The sequence below is a fragment of the Ammodytes marinus genome, assembly GCF_949987685.1.
Source record: "Ammodytes marinus genome assembly, chromosome: 16".
NCBI lineage: Eukaryota > Metazoa > Chordata > Actinopteri > Uranoscopiformes > Ammodytidae > Ammodytes > Ammodytes marinus.
The window spans coordinates 5495527-5515701 of record NC_137220.1 but is presented as its reverse complement, the minus strand read 5'-3'; the positions used below and the strand labels follow the sequence as shown (position 1 = coordinate 5515701).

The 20175-nt window shown below is 39.0% G+C and overlaps 2 protein-coding genes across 4 annotated transcripts in view; both read left to right on the top strand.

Moving 5' to 3' along the window:
• Positions 1 to 126: 126 nt before the first annotated feature.
• Positions 127 to 14505, top strand: map2k4a (mitogen-activated protein kinase kinase 4a). Of its 2 annotated transcripts, XM_080043270.1 has the most exons (14): positions 127 to 295; positions 392 to 523; positions 1774 to 1809; positions 3178 to 3210; positions 5196 to 5298; positions 5787 to 5961; positions 6297 to 6416; positions 6851 to 6970; positions 7068 to 7119; positions 7466 to 7593; positions 11393 to 11470; positions 12599 to 12747; positions 13188 to 13233; positions 13707 to 14505. In XM_080043270.1, exons 2-14 carry the CDS (start codon positions 406 to 408, stop codon positions 13818 to 13820), a joined length of 1272 nt encoding a protein of 423 aa, XP_079899396.1. In that variant the 5' UTR covers positions 127 to 295; positions 392 to 405; the 3' UTR covers positions 13821 to 14505. The 2 variants fall into 2 exon arrangements, with proteins under 2 accessions (XP_079899396.1, XP_079899397.1); XM_080043271.1 differs by lacking the exon at positions 3178 to 3210 and having other exon boundaries at positions 127 to 523.
• Positions 14506 to 15538: 1033 nt separating this feature from the next.
• The window catches only part of elac2 (elaC ribonuclease Z 2), a 13734-nt gene continuing 9097 nt past the window's right edge, over positions 15539 to 20175 (top strand). The window contains exons 1-11 of one of the 2 annotated variants that reach the window (XM_080043516.1): positions 15539 to 15583; positions 15749 to 15960; positions 16529 to 16579; positions 16693 to 16763; positions 17931 to 17995; positions 18228 to 18285; positions 18374 to 18442; positions 18834 to 18950; positions 19553 to 19608; positions 19727 to 19785; positions 19949 to 20021. In XM_080043516.1, coding sequence (XP_079899642.1) covers positions 15761 to 15960; positions 16529 to 16579; positions 16693 to 16763; positions 17931 to 17995; positions 18228 to 18285; positions 18374 to 18442; positions 18834 to 18950; positions 19553 to 19608; positions 19727 to 19785; positions 19949 to 20021 — 819 coding nt within the window. In that variant the 5' untranslated portion in view covers positions 15539 to 15583; positions 15749 to 15760. Of the gene's footprint in view, positions 15961 to 16528; positions 16580 to 16692; positions 16764 to 17930; positions 17996 to 18227; positions 18286 to 18373; positions 18443 to 18833; positions 18951 to 19552; positions 19609 to 19726; positions 19786 to 19948; positions 20022 to 20175 lie in introns of both variants that reach the window. The other variant, XM_080043515.1, reaches the window with a different exon arrangement.

Below are 20175 nucleotides of genomic sequence, written 5' to 3'. Positions count from 1 at the left end.
ATAGGTTTACGTTTTAATTTGAAACAGAAATCTCACAGGATCCGGTCTCGTCTGCGCTAACTATCGCGAGCTTTCTGGTCCAGCTCCGGGACGCTGTGGGTGTTGACATGTTGTCAGCTGATTGCGGGTCCTCCTAAAGCTTCTTTGGCTAGTGTTAGCTTAGCCTAGCTGGATGTTTGTTTTTTTGTTAACGTGACTACACAGGTATCTTCTAACGTAGCAAAACACAGCTCCTAACATCTATTCAACTTGTTTTTAATCTATCTACCCATTGCAAAGCGCTCGTTTTGTGGCAGTGAGGTCGCCGTCAGTTAAGAGTTTGAGGCGGTGAATATTGTGGCTTTGGGAGGGGAAAAAGGGTGAAGTTGCTCTCCGTGTATCTGCATTGCAGCCCCGGCGCTGCTGATGGAATTCAGACACACGACAATGGCGACTCCCAGTGCGAACAACCCGACAGGCCATAACAACGCAGGGGCGAACCAGCACCAGCCGCAGCACATTACGACCATGAGCAGCATGCAGGGTGAGTGTGAGTGAGTGTGTGTGTGTTAAGGGTAATAAACATATTATATCTGCATCACTCAGGCTGCTGCGAGCTACCAGTCTACTGCAGTGAAGGTTACTGTTAGCAGCGCTGGAGAACGACACCCAAGGGAGCGGATCACCATCATTGACAACAAGAGGAAAAAATTATTGCTAGATCAGTAATATGCAAATTAATGGCTGTTGCTTACATAGGCCGATATTGCAGGATGCATTTAAAATGTTAAATGTCCTGTTGCAATTTTGACATGTTGCCATCTCTTGCCTAGGGGAGGGGGAGATCACGCCAAACCCCCCCTTTTAAAAATGGGGATTATAAAATAGGCCTAGATCTATCTATCTATCTATCTATCTATCTATCTATCTATCTATCTATCTATCTATCTATCTATCTATCTATCTATCTATCATAAAAAATAATATATATGGAGTAGAGCAAGCAAAATTGAATAAGGGTAGATATAGATTTATACATTTTTCGATATAAATACACTCATGCACATGTTCAAATCTACCAATAAATAAAATCACATTTGCTGTGCTCATTTCCTCAGAGATTATCAAGTGATCAAGTGATTATTTCCATGTTTATTAATAGGCTTAATAACTATCTATATTTACATGATGTGTAATAGATCTAAAATGTTACACTGAATAGATGCATCAGTCTGCAGGTGTAGTCAGTGAGGTGCAATTCCCCTGCAGTCATTATGACGTCTGTTTTCTAAATAAGGCCTCAATCTACTGCACCTCTCCATTGTGAGATCTGTTAGTGTTAAATAGGCCAAATGTATCTAAACACCTTCACAATTCAGACCTAATATAAAGTCATCATGTTACATTGGGTGTGTTGCGTGCAATTGGCAACATGCAAATCTACGGTGTCCCATAAGGTTATAAACACAACCACATTTCACAAAACACAACCACATTATAACGCTATTGCTCTGTAGTGAAATTAATCTGTGACACATAACCAGTCTTTGTTGTGTTTTGACCTTTAGGGCCACCGTATACACAAATTAAATTGATGAATTCTCTTGTAGTTTTCAATGCGTTTCCATCCTTTCTTTCCATTTTTATGGTGCACTACTGCATACACACATTTTATCCTGCTCCATCCACACACATCTAACCCTCTCTCTTCGTTCCCAAATGCTCATTAATATTGCATCATCGCTGTATCTTTATATAAACAGTTTTTTGTCCCATTTTTTGCCTTTTTTTCAGAGTCCAACACCTGCTGGAGATGTCAGAGTGAAACAGGTAGCTACACATTCATAACACATCACGAGTAATGCTTATTTTTACTCTCTAATACACTATTAGCAGGTTTAAAAGTCATGAATTATGATGTTAAATATTGCTTTTATTGTTAGAGGTTTATATCTTTATTTAACAAAATGAATGAATACAGTTAGATTTAAACCCAAGTTGCATGTTCATTTAAAGAGAAAGATGCTACTTACAAAGATGCTACTTAAAGAATATACATTATTATAATCCTAAAATGAATTGCCTGCTTCTTGGGATCAATAGAGTTTTCTAATCTAATCTAATCCATTCTGATTTAATTGATATTTATGATATGAGGTATATATGACATTTTTCCCTGACCATATTTCACCTTTTCACCTTAATGCTGCTAACTAATGATTCCTAACTCCTGACACGATGCGGACGGATGGTGAGCTGTCCTGAGAAAGTCTTTGTTCAACCGTTATATATTTTCCTTCTGACACCAGTTCATTATCATTTATAGATCTCCATTTTGAATTTTGAATTTATTTGAATTTGTTTGTTACCTTTATTTGTGACATTGACTTCACCACACTCAAGTTCTTGTGGTTGTTTTCCTAAATGTGTGTGCATGCTTCATACATTACCCTCCTTCTCAAGATGCATATTTTTTTTCCCATTATGTTTGACATGTTAGAAAAGCAAGGCCAATTTCTATGATTATTTATGAACGGTCAAGCTGCAGGATTCCTCTTAGTCCTGTGGAGTTTGATGGTGAAATGGATTCCTTAATGTTGCAAGAGGAGGTCATTTTTTAGGGAGGGTAGTAGGTTACACTCATGTGAGACACTGCAGGTGAATGGAGTAGAATTTTTAACTTAAATATATCATCATGAAACTTTGCCAGTAGATTACTTACATTGAAACAATTCTTTTTTGTACAAGTGTTCAGTTTCAGTTTTTTAAAGAACAAAATGTATCATAAATCAGTGAACAACGTATGAATGCATCCTTATTTAATTACCTTCAGAATAGTGTTCATTATGTTTATGGAAAGTTTAGTTGATGTAAGTGCTGCAGAGTAATAATGAACAAAACTAATGTTGAGATAATGGCCGACTAAAGATGATTGTATAGGAGAAATATACAGATGCAAACAGACAAGGTTTAGTCAAATTAACACCTGAATGTATATAGTGAATTTTGGACCTTTTGATTTATACTAGCATGAAAGAACCCATGTTATGGAAGCAAAATAGAGAAAAATCTCAAATTGACCAGTGTTAGAACACACAATGTATTTGCCTGCAGTGTGTCTCACATTAACTAACAACACAGTCCAGAAAGTGAAGGTTACATATGAAGGAAATAAACGCTGTCTTCTCACCTCTGTAGGCTTTCAGATAAACCTGTCTGGAGCTCCCCCAAGTAAGCCAACCCTCTTTTGCCTGAGCACCACGCGTTCTCATCCCTTTGTTTTGCGCCTGACGGTCTGGTACGGGGGAAGTCTGTCCTGCTGTTTCAACTAACCCCAGTCAAGACTTCTCATGGGTCCCACTCTAGGCTTGTGCCGGTTCTATGGTTAGGATGCAGATTTATGATATGGCTGTAATTCACTTATCAGGTATCGGACTGTTTAATTATCCTTAATACATAGTGTTATCAGCAGGTTAAAAGGTGGAGTCAGTGATTCTGGAGAATGCTTGTTGTCAAAATAACTTTTTGTCAAAAGACGTGATTTTCAGTTTACAGAGCCGGCTGTGTATTGAACCTGGTGGATGTGTGGCGGATCGTGAGGAGATATTCACTGATTTGGACAAAAAAAATTGATTGATTTTGAAAACAGTCATTCTCCAGAATCTCTTACTCCACATTTTAAATTTGATGCATTTTCATAGATTTTTTTATTTTATATTAAGAAAAATAATAAATAAAAATAGTGTTATCAGTATCGGCAGATGTCCAAATCTTGGTGTAAGCATCATATCGGAGCTGAAAGACAAAGCAAATGGATCAGTGCATCTCTAGCTGGATAGTTTCGGTGCATAATATTTCTGACAGATAACAGGATATGATAAATATGCAGACAGCTGCATTTTAGGTTTAATAAATCACTATATTTATATTTGCCCGACCTACTTTAGAGGGCTAGGCTTAGTTTTTTTTATAGATGTTTTCTGTGCTGCAGGAAAAAAACAGTTTATGTAGCCATTTTCTTTCTAAAACAGTTGAAGGTGAAGATGTATTAGTTCTCTTCGGCACAAGCCTAACATCCAGAGCTTCCATTGATATAGTGGCACAAGTTCCCCGTCTGTCTGTCGTCCCTCAGTGATAGCAGAGATCTCACAACTAAAGAAAAAAAACCTTATTAATTCAACTCTATAATGGAAGCTCTACCTCACTGGTTTTCAGAGTGTGACTAACATTTTAAACTAGTGCCTGTAGTGTGGAGTCCACACATAAAACCTTTTTTTTTGTATTTTTTCAACCAGTGTGTCTGTTTTTGGCATGGGGTGCACTGACTGCAGCATAGCACTTTGCTTGTCCAGACAAGGTACGCACACGCCAGAGTTGTCATTTCCAGCGCTGCGTGGAATTCAAACACATTCTTGTGGTATTTTTTGGGGGCGGAACTAAAGCGGAGAGCGGGGGAAGGCTTTCCTAGGATATGAAGGTGTAAATCAAAGCAGTTGGCCTTGAGGAGCATGTCATGTATAAGTGTGGTTCTTTTTCCCCTCTCTGTTTTGATGTGGAAATGTGGGTTGGTGTGTGTGTGTGTCTGCACTGTGAATGTAGGTGTGTGGGATTTTTTTTTTAGCAGCATGCTACGTTTCTGTTTCTGCATCAAATGTTGGGTTAAGAGATTTGTAGAAGATATTGGTACAGGATGGTAACTGTGGGACGGAGTAAGAATAAACTACAATACATACACACACTACATAAACTAGCAGTGCATTGAAGTTACACACACACACACACACACACACACACACACACACACACACACACACACACACACACACACACACACACACACACACACGGTGCTCGTTAGTGGAATCATTTCCTTGTTCGTTTTGGTCTTTTCATGGGTTTTGTTTACACGTATCGGAGGCTCATAGGTGAGTATATTTTTGGAAAAATGAAATCAAATCTGCACTGAGTTGTGTTCAAACTTCCTTATATGGTGATGCAGACGTTGCCAGGCAGCTCGTACCCTCCTGTTCTATGGAAAGCATGACCCTCATGGATTTGAGTTTCATTTGGATGAATTTATTTAGTCTCCTCACTCCCTTTGTTATATTGTTTTCACTCATTCCATCACTCTGACCCTTTTATGTTTGATTTTATTTTATTTTTTATTATCCTCCAACATTTGATCTAATGATGTCACCATTTGCTTTCCTGTTTAGGTAAACGTAAAGCCCTGAAGCTGAACTTTGCCAACCCGCCGATCAAACCCCAGACTAGATTCACACTCAACACGGCCGGACCGCCTTTCCAGAACCCGCACATGTGAGTCCAACCTTAAGTCCTGCAACATAAATGTTCCAATAATTTTATTTGTCCCCGAAGGGCAAATTAAACGGCACGTAGTGTAAAATAGAATAAAAACATAACTTGCGTAAATTAATGTAAAAAAGTCATGCTTAATGATGTGCGTCATAAAGTCTGTGTAATAGGTCTGTTTAAAAACATCAGAAAAGTGATGTAGCGCTGTGTTTTTAACCTTTATTTATAAAGGTAAATCCCATTGAGACCGAAGACCCATTTCAAGGGGGACCTGTTCCCATTACCATGTTTCCATTCACACACACATTCATACACCGATACAACGCCAACTATCAGGAGCAATTTATGGTTCAGTGTCTTGCTCAGGGATACTTCAACATGTGGCAGGGACAGGGGATCCAACCACCGACCCTGTAGTTGAGGGTCGACCACCCTACCCACTTCACCACAGCCGCCTAAACATATTTCTCTTGTTTCTGTCCATATGTCAGAGAGAGGCTGAGAACACACAGCATTGAGTCTTCAGGGAAGTTGAAGATCTCCCCGGAGCAGCACTGGGATTTCACAGCAGAGGATCTGAAGGACCTGGGGGAGATCGGCCGCGGGGCCTACGGCTCTGTCAGCAAGATGGTGCACAAGCCAAGCAACCAGATCATGGCTGTCAAGGTGATTTACCTCAGGATATGTAGTATATATACTGTATACATTAGGGTTGGACAGTATGGACAATTTCTGGTCAAATTTATATCACTGTATAACCCAAAGCATGACTGTGTATGAAAATAATAGGGCTGACCCCTGAAGTTGAGAGTCAAGCTATTTTCTTTTTTCTTCTTTTTTTTGACAGTCAGTGTACTGTATATTCTTTTACAATAAAAGAGGATAAAAGCAAACACACTGATGTTGTCCAGGTTTACCCTCAGAATATATATAGCATCAAAATCACCTCCAAGTATTTGATTATAATTTTATTTGATGTCTTGTGTGTGTGTGTGTCTCAGAGGATCCGCTCCACGGTGGATGAGAAGGAGCAGAAGCAGCTTCTGATGGACCTGGATGTTGTCATGAGGAGTAGTGACTGTCCGTACATCGTCCAGTTTTATGGAGCTCTGTTCAGAGAGGTGACTGAATATAACTGCCTATAAATATAACTCATCAATAAACTGATAGACAAGGGCATTAAAATTATTATAATATTGTGGAAAAGTTCTTTTTAAAACTGTAATTTAATGCAAAAAGTGAAATCATACATTTTATTTATTATTGTTTTGATGATTATGGTACATTAAAATCAAAATCCAGCATCTCAAAATGTATAAGACCAGTCAAAATAAATATGTCATATTTCCTACTGGTTTTTCATTAGCAGTAAACCGTAATCATCTAAATTAAAACAAAAGAAAGGTTTGAAATATTTCACTTAATGTGTAAAAAATGCACTTTTCAATGATATTCAAATGTTATGAGTTGCACCTGAATATACCTGTATATTTAACACCAGCCTGTCTGTATTATCCCTCTCACACACCATTAACCCGCCTCTCTTGTGTTCCAGGGCGACTGTTGGATTTGTATGGAACTTATGGCTACCTCGTTAGACAAATTTTACAAGTTTGTATATTGCTCGTTAGACGACGTGATTCCAGAGGAAATATTAGGGAAAATAACATTAGCTGTAAGTGCTTTTTATGTCACACTTGTCCAAAAAATGTATACAAAAATGAATGATATAATTTTGTTGACCTAAACCTTTTTCCTGTTTATTTTTCCAGACTGTGAAGGCACTTAACCACTTAAAAGAAAACTTGAAAATAATACACAGAGGTAAGCAGACACCAGGCGCTTCATATAATCTCATAATAATGACTGTAATGACTGTGGCTCAGGTGGTAGAGCGGTTCGATCCCCGCCCTGCCACCTGTGTCATGGTTGTTGTGTCCTTGGGCAAGACACTTCACCCACCTTGCCTCTTGTTTATATCCATAGTCAGCCTGCTATCGGTGTACGAATGTGTGTGTGAATGGTAACGTGTATATGGAAACGGGTCTCCCTTTTGAAAAAGAGTCTCCAGTCTCAATGGGATTTACCTGTATAAATAAAGGTTAAAAAAATTAATAAAACATCCTCCATTATGTGTCTTCTAAACCATTTTTTCTCTCCGCTCACGCAGACATTAAGCCGTCAAACATCCTCCTGGACAGGGGCGGTAACATTAAGCTGTGTGACTTTGGAATCAGCGGTCAGCTCGTCGACTCCATCGCCAAAACCAGAGATGCCGGCTGCAGACCGTACATGGCGGTGAGTGAACGCTACATTTAACATGAGATCCAAGACGCTGAAATGAATCAATCAGTACTTACTCTGTGTGGCCAATAATCTAGTGAAATACGATATGGTGCCATTTTTTTCTTTTGTTTGTTTCTTAGAGCGGTATCACAGCGACGGACTGTTTGTTTGGTCTGAATCAGAGTGGAATCGTTTATTCTGATTTATTCAGTTATCAACAACTTCAATATGACGTAATTTCTCTATTTAGGGCTGCAGCGCATGTTTATGTTTAGTGATTGGATTCTAGTGTTTTTCCACTATCTTTAAAATGTTACAAGCGTCTAAAACAATTTAGCCTACATTTCCCATAATGCAATTCAGTTGAGGTTTTTTCAGGAGTGTCTTTCTGCCTAGTGATCGCCAATATCTGTCAAACTCCACACCACCATCAGGGTCCTTTTATCAGGTTTTAGGAAGATTTCATTCCTCTTTCATAAAAGGACGATCATTAATTGATGCATTGATAACATTTCCATCACAATTTCCTTGAACCAAAGGTAATAGAAATCCAACAATATTTAATACAAATTATATAAATTTATACAAAAAACAACAGTAAATCCTTATAATGTAAAAGCTAAATGATTGTCATTTTTGTAAGTAAAGTAATGACAAGATACATTGGTAGTTACAATCTCTATTTGCTTTATTGAGACCATGTTCTTGGTGAGCACCCTGTGTGTGTGTGTGTGTGTGTGTGTGTGTGTGTGTGTGTGTGTGTGTGTGTGTGTGTGTGTGTGTGTGTGTGTGTGTGTGTGTGTGTGTGTGTGTGTGTGTGTGTGTGTGTGTGTGTGTGTGTGTGTGTGTGTGTGTGTGTGTGTGTGTGTGTGTGCACAACATAATTGGAGTGCGCTGAATCTTTGGCGGTTGAAGGAGATGATCTCAGCGCCTCGTCATCACTCCAGGTTATTTTCTGTTGCCGGGTTACGTCAGCTGGTTCTCTCTCTCCACAGCAGTTTCCATTCTAAATTTGGTTAGGTTACTATCATGACCCCAAGACACGCACACACACACACACCCCGACATGCATACATGCAAACACACAGACACACACTCGCATACACAACACAACACTCACTCACTCACTCACTCACTCACTCACTCACTCACTCACTCACTCACTCACTCACTCACTCACTCACTCACTCACTCACTCACTCACTCACTCACTCACTCACTCACTCACTCACTCACTCACTCACACACACACACCTACAAACACAGACAGACAGACAGACACATCCTCACACTCACACACACACACACACACACACACACACACACACACACACACACACACACACACACACACACACACACACACACACACACACACACACACAGATCTTCCCACGGCGCTGAGCTCAGACAGATGGAATCTCTCGTGCGTTCTCTGGTTTCCAGCTGGCAGAATGTCCAGGTGTTTGTTGCCTAGTGACGTAGTGAAACTGACCTGGGAACTGCTTACTGTTGAGAGTATGAGCGAGTATACAGTCAGTTACCATAGTATTCACCGTTTATCTATGGCCACAATCAAGTGTTGGAAGTGACTTGTTATGGTTATAGTGATGAGATAATAAGATGATAGATAATTCAATGAAAAGTCTCACACAGCTGTGGCATTTTATCTGAATTGATTACATTTGATTTCGAACATGTAAAAAAGCAAGCAAAAAAAATGTTCATACAGAAAACAACAATATTAAACAAATAGAAAGCACAATGCAGACCTGGATTGTCAAACACAGGTAGATTTTTCCAATAATTTCTCCTCCCATATCCGACCAATCAAAGCATGTGTTGCTGACATCACAGCATGGCAGATCATCTCACTGTATTTGTATCTCTGAACCCAGTTGACCTCAGACGTACGGCTAGTCGCTGCTCCCTGAAATGTTTCCCCTGAGTTTTTAAGCTCGCTGTTGAAGCAGAGCCTCATACTGTCCCACAGACATCCTAAAATAGAATATATAAACTGTATAAAATAATATACTTAAATTAATTTAAATTGATAAAATAATATACTAAAATGAAATATAAAATAATATCCTAATATCCTAATACAGCTGGATCTCCTGAACTAAACTTTGAAACTCACTAAGATCTCTCTTTTTAAGTCCTGGCTGTACACACATATTTCTTTTCATTAAGAAGAATGACTAGCAGTTCATCATCGCTTGTTGTCGAATACATGTTCTCCCTCTGCGTGACTTTTTGCAAAATGGTGGTTGAGTTTGAGTGAGAAAACAGTTTGAAGTTTTGTGTTAAAACAATCAGAAACAGACACACACACTTCAGTCCACATTGTCTGCTGTTGTGTTGACTGTGTGAAGGATTTGTCAACAACAATCTCCTATTCTGTTTAGTGCTTTTATGTTTTTGATTAAAACTATGCATAATTTAGTCTATAAATTGATGAGAAATGCCCAAACTGTCACCTTGTAGTTATTATTTATGTGTTATTCTCTCTTAACAACCCCCTAAGTGACTCATTTTATGATGACAAGCGACAGAAAAATGTCTAGTCAATAGAAAAACAACAAACGGATCATTAAAGTAGTTGTCTGTTGGCCCTCTCTGCTCATGCTGTTGATGCCATAGTAGTTTATTTGCCGCGGTGGCAGAGAGACTAAACACTTCTAGTCGTGGCAGATGTTACCAGGCCCGGGCTGTCTAGCTGCAGCACACACTGTCCCACTCTGAGCACTGACATCAGCATCTAAATCAGGCTGTGAGCGGGACAGGGAGGCAGAGAGGAGCAGCCTTATCCCACACACACACAGGCAGTACATCTCTACTGCAGTCTATGCATTGGTATTCTAATGTCAATACAGGCTGTGAATGAATGAGGGCATGCAGAGTAGGGCTGTGCTAATAAATCCATGTGGCAATGTATCGTTATATTTATTTTCATGATATCTGTATGGTATCGTTAGCTCAAAAAATCGATATCTAGAAGAAAAGAATTCAAGATTTTAAAGTGTTTGTGAAGTGAACTACTACCTATTAATTAAGTAGTCATTTATTCCAGTCCATGATAGCAAAGCAGAGTATATACATTGTAAGTAGGTCAATAGAACATTTGTTGAAAAGGTGTGTGTGTGTCTGTGTGTGTGTGTGTGTGTGTGTGTGTGTTTGCTGGTGGCATGTTGTGCAGGTGAAAACATGCCCACAGGTGATAAGTGGGTTGGGCCTTTTTCACACAGGCCCAGTTTGTCTCACGGTGGGGTTGTTGTGTCTTTGTTGTGAACACCTGTTTCCTCCTGATCATAAAAAAAACATTCTAAATTCTCCACATGGGAGGAACTGAATTATTTGCACGTAAAGTTACAATCACCTTTCTGTCGTCATGGGGATTTTCTATGTGTTAATGCTGAGAAAAGAACACAAACACACACACACACACACACACACACACGCACACACACACACACACACACACACACACACACACACACACACACACACACAGACATCTGGTGGTTTATCAAACTTACATCAGCCTCCAAGCACTGTTATTAAATCTCTCATATACAATAGGGTCCAACACAACAATGGAAGAACACTAGTGAAGATACCTGTATTTTGCATTTGTACAGGTGTCACACCCCAGAGCAGAAAACTGACTTTAATATTCCCATTAACACATTTTTATGATCCTATTTTCCTAAATGTTCTACCTCCTGCTAGTACAGTTTTCTCATCAACAGTTTCATTTAAATTTAATAGTAATTTAATTTGAATATTTTTGTTCCTGTCTGTCTTCCAGCCTGAGCGGATAGACCCCAGTGCGTCCCGACAAGGCTACGACGTCCGCTCAGACGTCTGGAGTTTGGGAATCACACTGGTGAGTCTGAGCTTGACACGCGATGGATGATAAAATACAAATATCTAACACGCTCTAATATCTATAAGTTCTGCTCCTTTTAAAGGAACAAAACTCAGGTATTCATAGATCCTTAAAAAATGTAGATTTTTTTTGCACATTTATACTACATAGGATCTCAGAATTCAATACACCTTCATATTCCCACCGGTGAAGTAGGCCTTTAAGTTTATAAAGTAGTATCTCAAATAACATCATTGTATAGTGCTTACTGCTTCAAGATACTCAAAGACACTTAACATAAAACATAGAACCAGCACATACATAACATGCAAAACAAGAAATTACAAATAAAAGTGTTGATTTTTATGTTGTAATGGTTGGTGAGGTCATCTGCTTCGAATACTAAACCCTGCATCCTGTTAAACCTGCAGTGTGTAGAATTTTTGGTTTTATTTCCTAGCAGATTTTGTAGAAAGTAATTATAATATCCATAAGTACATTTAATTTAGTGCATAATAGCTGAAACATTTTTTTTTTATTATTTTTTTTCCCCTTAGAAAGGGTCTCATATACAGTATGTCCATATTTCTGCATATCTTGGACCAAAGCCTAGTGCTGCCATCTTGAAAGTGTCATAGTTGGAATGTCATCAGGTGCATTGTTTAAGATTTAGAATTGTTCTTGTCCTTGAAGGCCACTGTAGCTTCTGTTATTATTCTAAAGGGTTGGGGTTACCCAGGGAGCGTTGCATTCTAGAACTTCGTAGAACTTTCTTGATGATGTCATATTACACACTGCACCTTTAAGTTTATTTCCTCATGTTATTTGTAGTTTTAGAGTTGTAATTTCTCTCTCTTTTTTTAATAAAATTATTTTTATTAGATTTTTTTAACAACAAGCAGAGAAACAAAACAACAACAAAGGAGAGAGAGAACGCGAGAGAGAGAGAGAGAGAGAGAGAGAGAGAAAGAAAGAAAGAAAGAAAGAAAGAAAGAAAGAAAGAAAGAAAGAAAGAAAGAAAGAAAGAAAGAAAGAAAGAAAGAAAGAAAGAAAGAAAGAAAGAAAGAAAGAAAGAGTTGTTGTTTCTCATCAGACTTCTAATGTGTTCTATGCATAGACTCAAAGGTAATGTGTTGTGTGTTCCAGTACGAGCTTGCGACCGGGCGGTTCCCTTACCCAAAGTGGAACAGTGTGTTTGACCAGCTGACCCAGGTGGTGAGGGGAGACCCACCACAACTCAGCAACTCAGAGGAGAGGCGCTTCTCCCCCAAGTTCATCTCCTTTGTCAACGTGTGGTAAGGAACCAGGGCCGGGGATGGGTTAGGCAGAATTATGCAGTAAAAAATATACAGTTTACATTTTTAAAATATTTTATGTCTGGAAATCATATCTATCTAGGGTTCCTACCTAATAATAATATAAATTGAACAAATTCTGCTGATTTAATTTTCAGATTATAAAATACAAATATTAAAAGGCCTCAAATTATGCAAAAAGAAGGCGTTACTCGGTGTTACAATGTCTTAAATCAGTCTGCCAAAAGTCTTAAAAATTATAATATGGGGAGTAGGATTTCTAACTTGTCTGAAGCTGTAGGAACCCCTCTATTATATACAGTATTGGCTATGCACAGACACCAGCTTCGGCATGTGCTTATTTCTCCCTCTGGTGGCCAAATGGCTGAACTGCATCCTCTTAATTTTTAACACTTTTTTATTTCCCCTTCTCTCTGTAGCCTTACAAAGGACGAATCCAAAAGGCCAAAGTACAAAGAGCTGCTGGTGAGTAATTGAGCTTACAGTGTGCACTTATACACACAAATAAAGGATTTCAAATGTTTTTAAAGGTGCAGTCAGCAATTCTGTAGAATGCTTGATATTAAAATCACTTTTTGTCAAAATCTGTTAATATCTCCTCATGATCTGCTACCTGTATGTACTGTGTGTGTGCTGACAAAAAAATCCAGTTTTAATACACAGCCTAGGCTCTGTAAACTGGTTTGTAAACAAAGGGGGGCCCACAGTAGCGAGCAATATGCCTGTTTACAGAGCCTAGGTTGGGTATATTAACCCCAGATTTTTACAGACTGGTAGCGGACCGTGAGGATAAAGTCACTGATTTGACAAAAAGTGATTTTAATATCAAGCATTCTCTAGAATTGCTGGCTCTACCTTTTAATCCAGTCACATTTTGTTTTATTTTGAAGGATTTTGTATTCTTAAAAACCTATATTTTTTTCCTTTACCTTTTACAGAAAGACCCGTTCATCCAGATGTATGAGGAGCGCTCTGTGGACGTGGCTGGTTACGTGTGCAGGCTCATGGACCAGATGCCAGCCTCCCCTGTCTCCCCCATGTATATGGACTGATAAACACAAACCACAGATTAAAAATGCATCAATAAATAAATATTCACCAGTCTGCAACAATAAGAGAAAAACATTAAGAAAAAAAAAAAAAAGTAAACGGAACAATCCCTCATGTAAATTTGCTTGGTCCCCCCTTATTGCAGTGTTTAAAAATAAAATGAATTGTAAAGCCTGGAAAAAAAAAACCACCATTTGCAATAGAAAATGGTTTCAGTCCTGTCATGTAAAATATATCAACTGTTACACACTTCTGTTTCTCTCTCTCTCATTCACAAAAAACACGCACAGTCATGTAAGTATAATAATAGCAACTGTTATAAATCGATCACGGTCTCGGCGACGTGATTTAAGAAGAAAAAAAAAAACAATATAAAAAATAACCTGGAACTTGTATTTATAATAGAAAGGAGCCAAATCATCTTGTGGAGTATTTGAGATTTGGAGATTGTTTTTTTTTTCGAACACATACTGGAATCATTGCTCTTTGTGACCCGTTCCCCCACCTCTCTCTCTCTCTTCCATGTTACGTGAATGGAAAAGCATTGTGTTTGGTATCTTAAAAAAATGCTTCTCTTGAGTTTTAAAAGCAAAGTTTTAAATGTGTCCCCCGTCAGTGCTGCTGCTGTCTTCACTGTGCAACGGACTTTATGCTGACTATATGAATAAAGGAAGAGAAAAAGAAAAAGTGTATTCTGTTTCCTTTCTTATTTTTATTTGAATGGGTTGGGTGTAAATATTCTGGGGTTTTAAAAACCTACCTGATTAAGGCCAAACACTTCAGTGTTGGTCTCATCAAGCCTCATCAAGCCATGTGGGAGGCACAGCATAGTCAGATGAGACCAAACTTGAAGTTTTTGGCCTTAATGCAAAATACAATATGTTTTAGGACTAAAAATTACTTTATGCGTTTAGTTAAGTGTTTCTTGGTGAATACTCACACACTGCTGTATGGGAAAAGTCAAGAAGGTTGGCTGGTTCTGAGAACTGTCAGGCCCGGCACTGCACTGATAGGCGTTCTTATCTTAAAGCTAAACAATGGCAACTTGTTTTTACTATTAATCTGAACTGAAATAAATGTTGTCTTTATCCTTAATTCTCTTCAACAGAATGCACCAATTACATGTCACCTTTTTCATGCATTATGAGTTTGCAGGTATGTTTTTACTTGTAGTGATCTCATGTGCACATTAGTTTTTCAAATCAATAAAATCTGCTCATGTCAGTGTCTGTATATTAGCAATTTATTTTGCAATTTAATCTGTATAGCAGGGTCATATATTTCTTAAGTTCTTTAAAATATGACATTTTGAATAAAGGAATAAAAATGTTATAGAATTTATGTTTTTTTCTAAATCATCTTTAGAGAATTTCAGATTATTTTCTAACGAAAAAAAAAAGTTTCCCTTTGGGGAATCCATCTCTCTCTCTCTCTCTCTCTCTCTCTCTCTCTCTCTCTCTCTCTCTCTCTCTATAAACAAATAGATGTAGCCTATGCTGTTAGGTGTCAGATACAGAAGAATATGCTAAATAGTTGAGGTATTTTATTTTGCAGTAGTTTGTTTACGTCTCTACGGTGGACCGTTCTATCCCCGCCTCCCTCTGTCAGAACTGTGCTCCGATTGGTCCATATTCCTGCTCCATAATTCTACCCACCAATGAGCGATCACGATTATAAACGTGATCACTTCATGCCGGAACTAGTGTCACATGTGAGAAACCAACCTCTAAAGTGCTACTGACTATGCACCTTGACTCTTGACTAGGTAAATAACACTTTTAGATGTCATTTTCACGGCCGCCGATTGTTTTAACTATCAGGTGACGTATTTATTATGATCAGCTTGCGCGTGGCTCTCAGCTCCCTCACGTGTTTTTCTCCCACGGCTGTCCCACGCTGTGATTTTCGTGTCAAACGGACTGTTTTCCAGTGTTTTAGAGCAATGGCCACCAACAGCGATAATAACACAGAGAAGAGGCCTTCAAAGAAAGCCAAAAATGAGCCTCTGCGCAGACTGAAGACCAGAGAAAGCAGGAACAAGCGAGGCGACGTTCACGGACCCTCCACCGTGTACGTGCAGGTGGTGGGAGCAGGCAGCAGGGACAACGCTGCGTCTCTCTATGTCTTCTCTGAATATAACAGGTAATGTATGAAGAAATATAAAAGGACATATGGTTATTCATGTAGAAATATCACAGTACAACAAAGTAATCTATGGAGAAATATGTCATGAGTTTACAGAAGCTAGGTCTTTTACTTTAGGTTGTTTTTTGCTGACCTCTGGTGGTTTAACTTCACGCCTCACTGCAGTGATGTAGAAGTTTACTCCAGGGTGTGTCGGTAAACTGTGACATCACTGCTGTAACAACAACAACAGTAACAACAAAACACACTTCTTGCTAAGCACACCATTCATTTTTACTTTTTACCTACATTTACATGCAATACTCCGATATTGACCAGGTTAAGATCATATTCTTCATAAGAGATTGCCATGTAGACAGCAGCTACTACTCACCTTTTAACAGAATAATGTCATAGTTTGAGTAAGCCAGAATCACATTTAGACAGCTGGAGTATTCCGATCATAGGCATATTATTGAGGCATGTATACACCCTAAACGCACTGAATTTTCTCACTGCATTGTCTGGCATTTCTGCAGTTTGTATGTATCATTACCACGACTGACACATCTGCTTTCTGTTGCAGATACCTGTTCAACTGTGGTGAAGGAACTCAGAGGCTCATGCAGGAACACAAGTAAGTTTGAGCATCTCAATGTCCACATACTGTTATTATATACAGTAGTTATTAAATGATTCCATCTGATCGAGAAAGAGAATTAATATCATTGTGTGTGTTTCCTCTTTCAGACTGAAAGCAGCTCGACTGGACAACATCTTCCTGACCCGACTGAGCTGGGAGAATGTGGGAGGTTTATCAGGTCAGTAGTCTGGCATGACCACTTCCGCCAGCGTCTATTCGCTTGCGTCGAAAAGCTACGCAGCCCTGACACAGCCCCTCCTTTTCCGGTTGCTGGCTTTCCCCTATTGTGATCCCCCTCAAATTCGGAAACAATTCGCTCACAGTCAACCCGTGTGCTTATGTGCAGCGCTCTCTCTCACACACACACACACAGGGTGTGGGAAGTCACATTATTGTAGACAGAAATAAAGTGTGGCGATACTTCGGCGGTCCGGGACGCATCCTAGCTTAGCCTAGCTGTCCAACTTCATTGTACAACTACCCCCGGGCAGAAATACCCTCATAAACTCTGGAAAATGAAGCGTGGGGGTTTGAATTGAGCACCGGACCTTATAACCAGCTAGATTAAGATCCGCCGTTCCCTTTCTTTGGTGAATTAGGGACTAAGCAGCGGTGTTTTAGCGACGGGGAAAGATTCCAATGGCTTCCACTATCACCTAGCAACTTACGGCTACTTGCTGCAGTTGGTGTAGCGCTCACAACGTCAAAACCCTGTTCTGCCTGTAAACAGACGGACTACGGCTCTGACTACAGCGATAGGAGGTGGTGACATAAGTTCTCGAATGCTATAAATTCTACTCGACCGCCGTAGCCGTCCTCTCAACCGCCGATGATAATGTTACCAGAGATAACACTACGTGGCAAGTTAACTCCGGTTAAGTTATCCCGTGAGCTCCTCGGGGGCTAAAGTGTATGGTGTCTTGAAATGCTGGTTAGAAAGAAACACACTATGTATATTCCTTTTGTCTTTAATAGTTTTTGTTTGCGGGTTTAGCCATTTCTCTGACAGTCTCTGGGCGTGAAGACGTTCCATCAAAATAAGTCCCCCCCGGCACTATTTTGCAGGACACCGCTGCTGCTTCCCGGGGTTAGCCCCGCCCTAGATGATTGTGATTGGTTTAAACAAATACAAACAGGCTAGCCCAGTTTCCCCCGGTTTCCCCACCCGAATAGACGGCTCTAAACAGAGTGCTTCCAGACCATACTACTTGCTGTAGTTTGGTCTGGCTTTGCGAGACTATCAGGTCAGTGACACATCATAATCCATGTTGTTCATTTTAGAGTTTAAATATTAAATTAGGATACAACTGAAATGTATATTTTATGTGTTTTGTTTCCTCATTAGGGATGATCTTAACGTTGAAAGACACCGGTGTCCCAGAGTGTGTGCTCTCTGGACCGCCACAACTGGTGAGAAACTAAATTGTTAATTTTTTTTTCTTTTTTTTTTTAACTGTCGGTTTTTGATTTTTTTTTTGTGTTGACATTAACATAAATAAACATTATACATTTAGTGTGTATAGAAAAAAAGGGGGGAAACAATCTATGTGAAAATATCTGGGGCATCTTTCTGTAACGTAAACATAATCTACTATAAGTTTTCATAAACACTATTTGAATTTCTCCTTCTCTGTGACCAAAGGAAAACTATCTTAACGCCATCAAGTCGTTCTCTGGACCACTGGAAGACATCAAGCTGTGTAGGTGGAATCTACTCAACTGAATTATTAATATAAATACATTATTATTATTTTGTGATATTTACCGTTTTATTCGACATCATTCCAGCGGTGCGGCCGTACACTGAAGAGATGCACTCCGACGACACAATGGCCGTTCATCAGGTGCCGATATTTGGTGAGTTTTACTTGATTTTTGAGTCTAATTTAGACTGTAAACCATTTACCTGCTTCCTTAACATGACTGTATTTCAGTTTATGAAAATCTGATAAAAACCATGTCAAATTTCTATGGTACAAGGGGCATTTTCTGAAGAGTACATTGAGCTGGATTTGTATGTAAAATTGGTGTGGCCCTTCAGACATTGCATTTTTTTAGGTAATTAGTTTTGGCTTTTGATATTTTGGCGTAAAAGTAATAGCAAACCATTTGCAAAGGGGATACACATTTTAATACATTTTTACATTTCTGCGTGCATCAGTGCAAGGGGAGAAGCACCCTAAACATGGGTGAATAATAAGATTAAGTATACAGGATAGAAAACGTATTTTCTGTCTTCTCTGTGCAGCTCAGTCTCGGGGTGACAGCAGAAAGCTTTCCCCCAGATCGCGCAGTAGCAGCCCCTCTAGAAGTCCCAACTCTCCACGGACAGACGACCATAAAAACAGCCACAGAGGACACACGGGTCAGTACACCAGTCACTTTGATTATGATTTGATTTAGATTTATCTTGAACAATCAACATAATTTTATAAGAATAAAAACACAAAGATAAAATGTTCTCACTGCTGGGAGAAGTGCATTCCTGAAGCTTGTGTTTTGCCTATCAGGTAAAGACATTGACTGTTAACATCAAAAACTACAAATCCCAATAGTCATAATTAAAAAGCCATGTGGAATAATGTTTATATATACAGTATGTGCTTTATTCAATTGCAGTACAAAAATTCACCTCATGGGGGCGCCAGAGGAGAAGTAAAGGCATCAGTGAATGCTGTACAAAGTGTCCTTACAATGTTATCTAATGAGGGATCGTTGAAAACTGGCATAACAATCTATCTAATTGAGGCCAGTGTGCAGTCTGTAATCACTTCAGTTTTGAGTACAGCCTTGATGGGCACTGTTTTGTCCCATAATGCAATGCACAGTGGAAATGACGGAGCTACAAACAGCTGGAATTAAGTTGAACATTTTGACGATGGATATCTGTGTTTTTTCAGTGACAAAATAACTAGTCACCTTGTCTAAAAATGTGTATTGAATAACAACATTTCAAATATCTCGTAGGTGAAAGACAAAATTCGACAAGAGACACTACTTTGGCTGTTTCCTTCATCTGTAAGGTAGGACACTTTACACATACATTCCTGTTTGTATATAATTCAATAATTTAGTTCAAATGAAGGAACTTTGTATCGGTATATCTGATATTGATATTTTTCTTTTCAACCATGTTTCCAGCTTCACCCAAAGAAAGGAAACTTCTTAGTGTCTCAGGCCAGGGAGCTGGGTCTGCCTGTGTGAGTGGATTTGAACTATAGACTAAATATCATGTATTTACATTTTTTTAAATGTGGTCCAATCACAATCAAGCTATTAATACCAATCAGAATTGAATCATTTGTTTAAGCATCTTAACTGTTGAAATAACACTGTTATAAAACCCTTCTTTTTTCTCCACAGAGGCACATCAGCCATAGGTCCATACATCGCTGCTTTGAAAGACGGGAAAAGTGTCACGTACGAAGGGAAAGAGGTGACGTTTGAACACACTGTCTGATTGTGACGTCTCTTTAGTATAGTTTAGTTTATTCAAGGCTCTCATATACAAGCATCATGATATACAGTTTTATTTAAGGAAATACAGTACAAATAGTTTGTCATCTCATTAAACTACAGCTCGTAACCAT

Bases quoted from the DNA above. Each gene is read 5' to 3' on its own strand.
- map2k4a (XM_080043270.1), top strand. From the start codon at position 406: ATGGAATTCAGACACACGACAATGGCGACTCCCAGTGCGAACAACCCG. The intron at 524-1,773 runs GTGAGTGTGAGT...CCTTTTTTTCAG, and splicing joins GACCATGAGCAGCATGCAGG to AGTCCAACACCTGCTGGAGA. The intron at 3,211-5,195 runs GTAAGCCAACCC...TTTCCTGTTTAG, and splicing joins CCTGTCTGGAGCTCCCCCAA to GTAAACGTAAAGCCCTGAAG.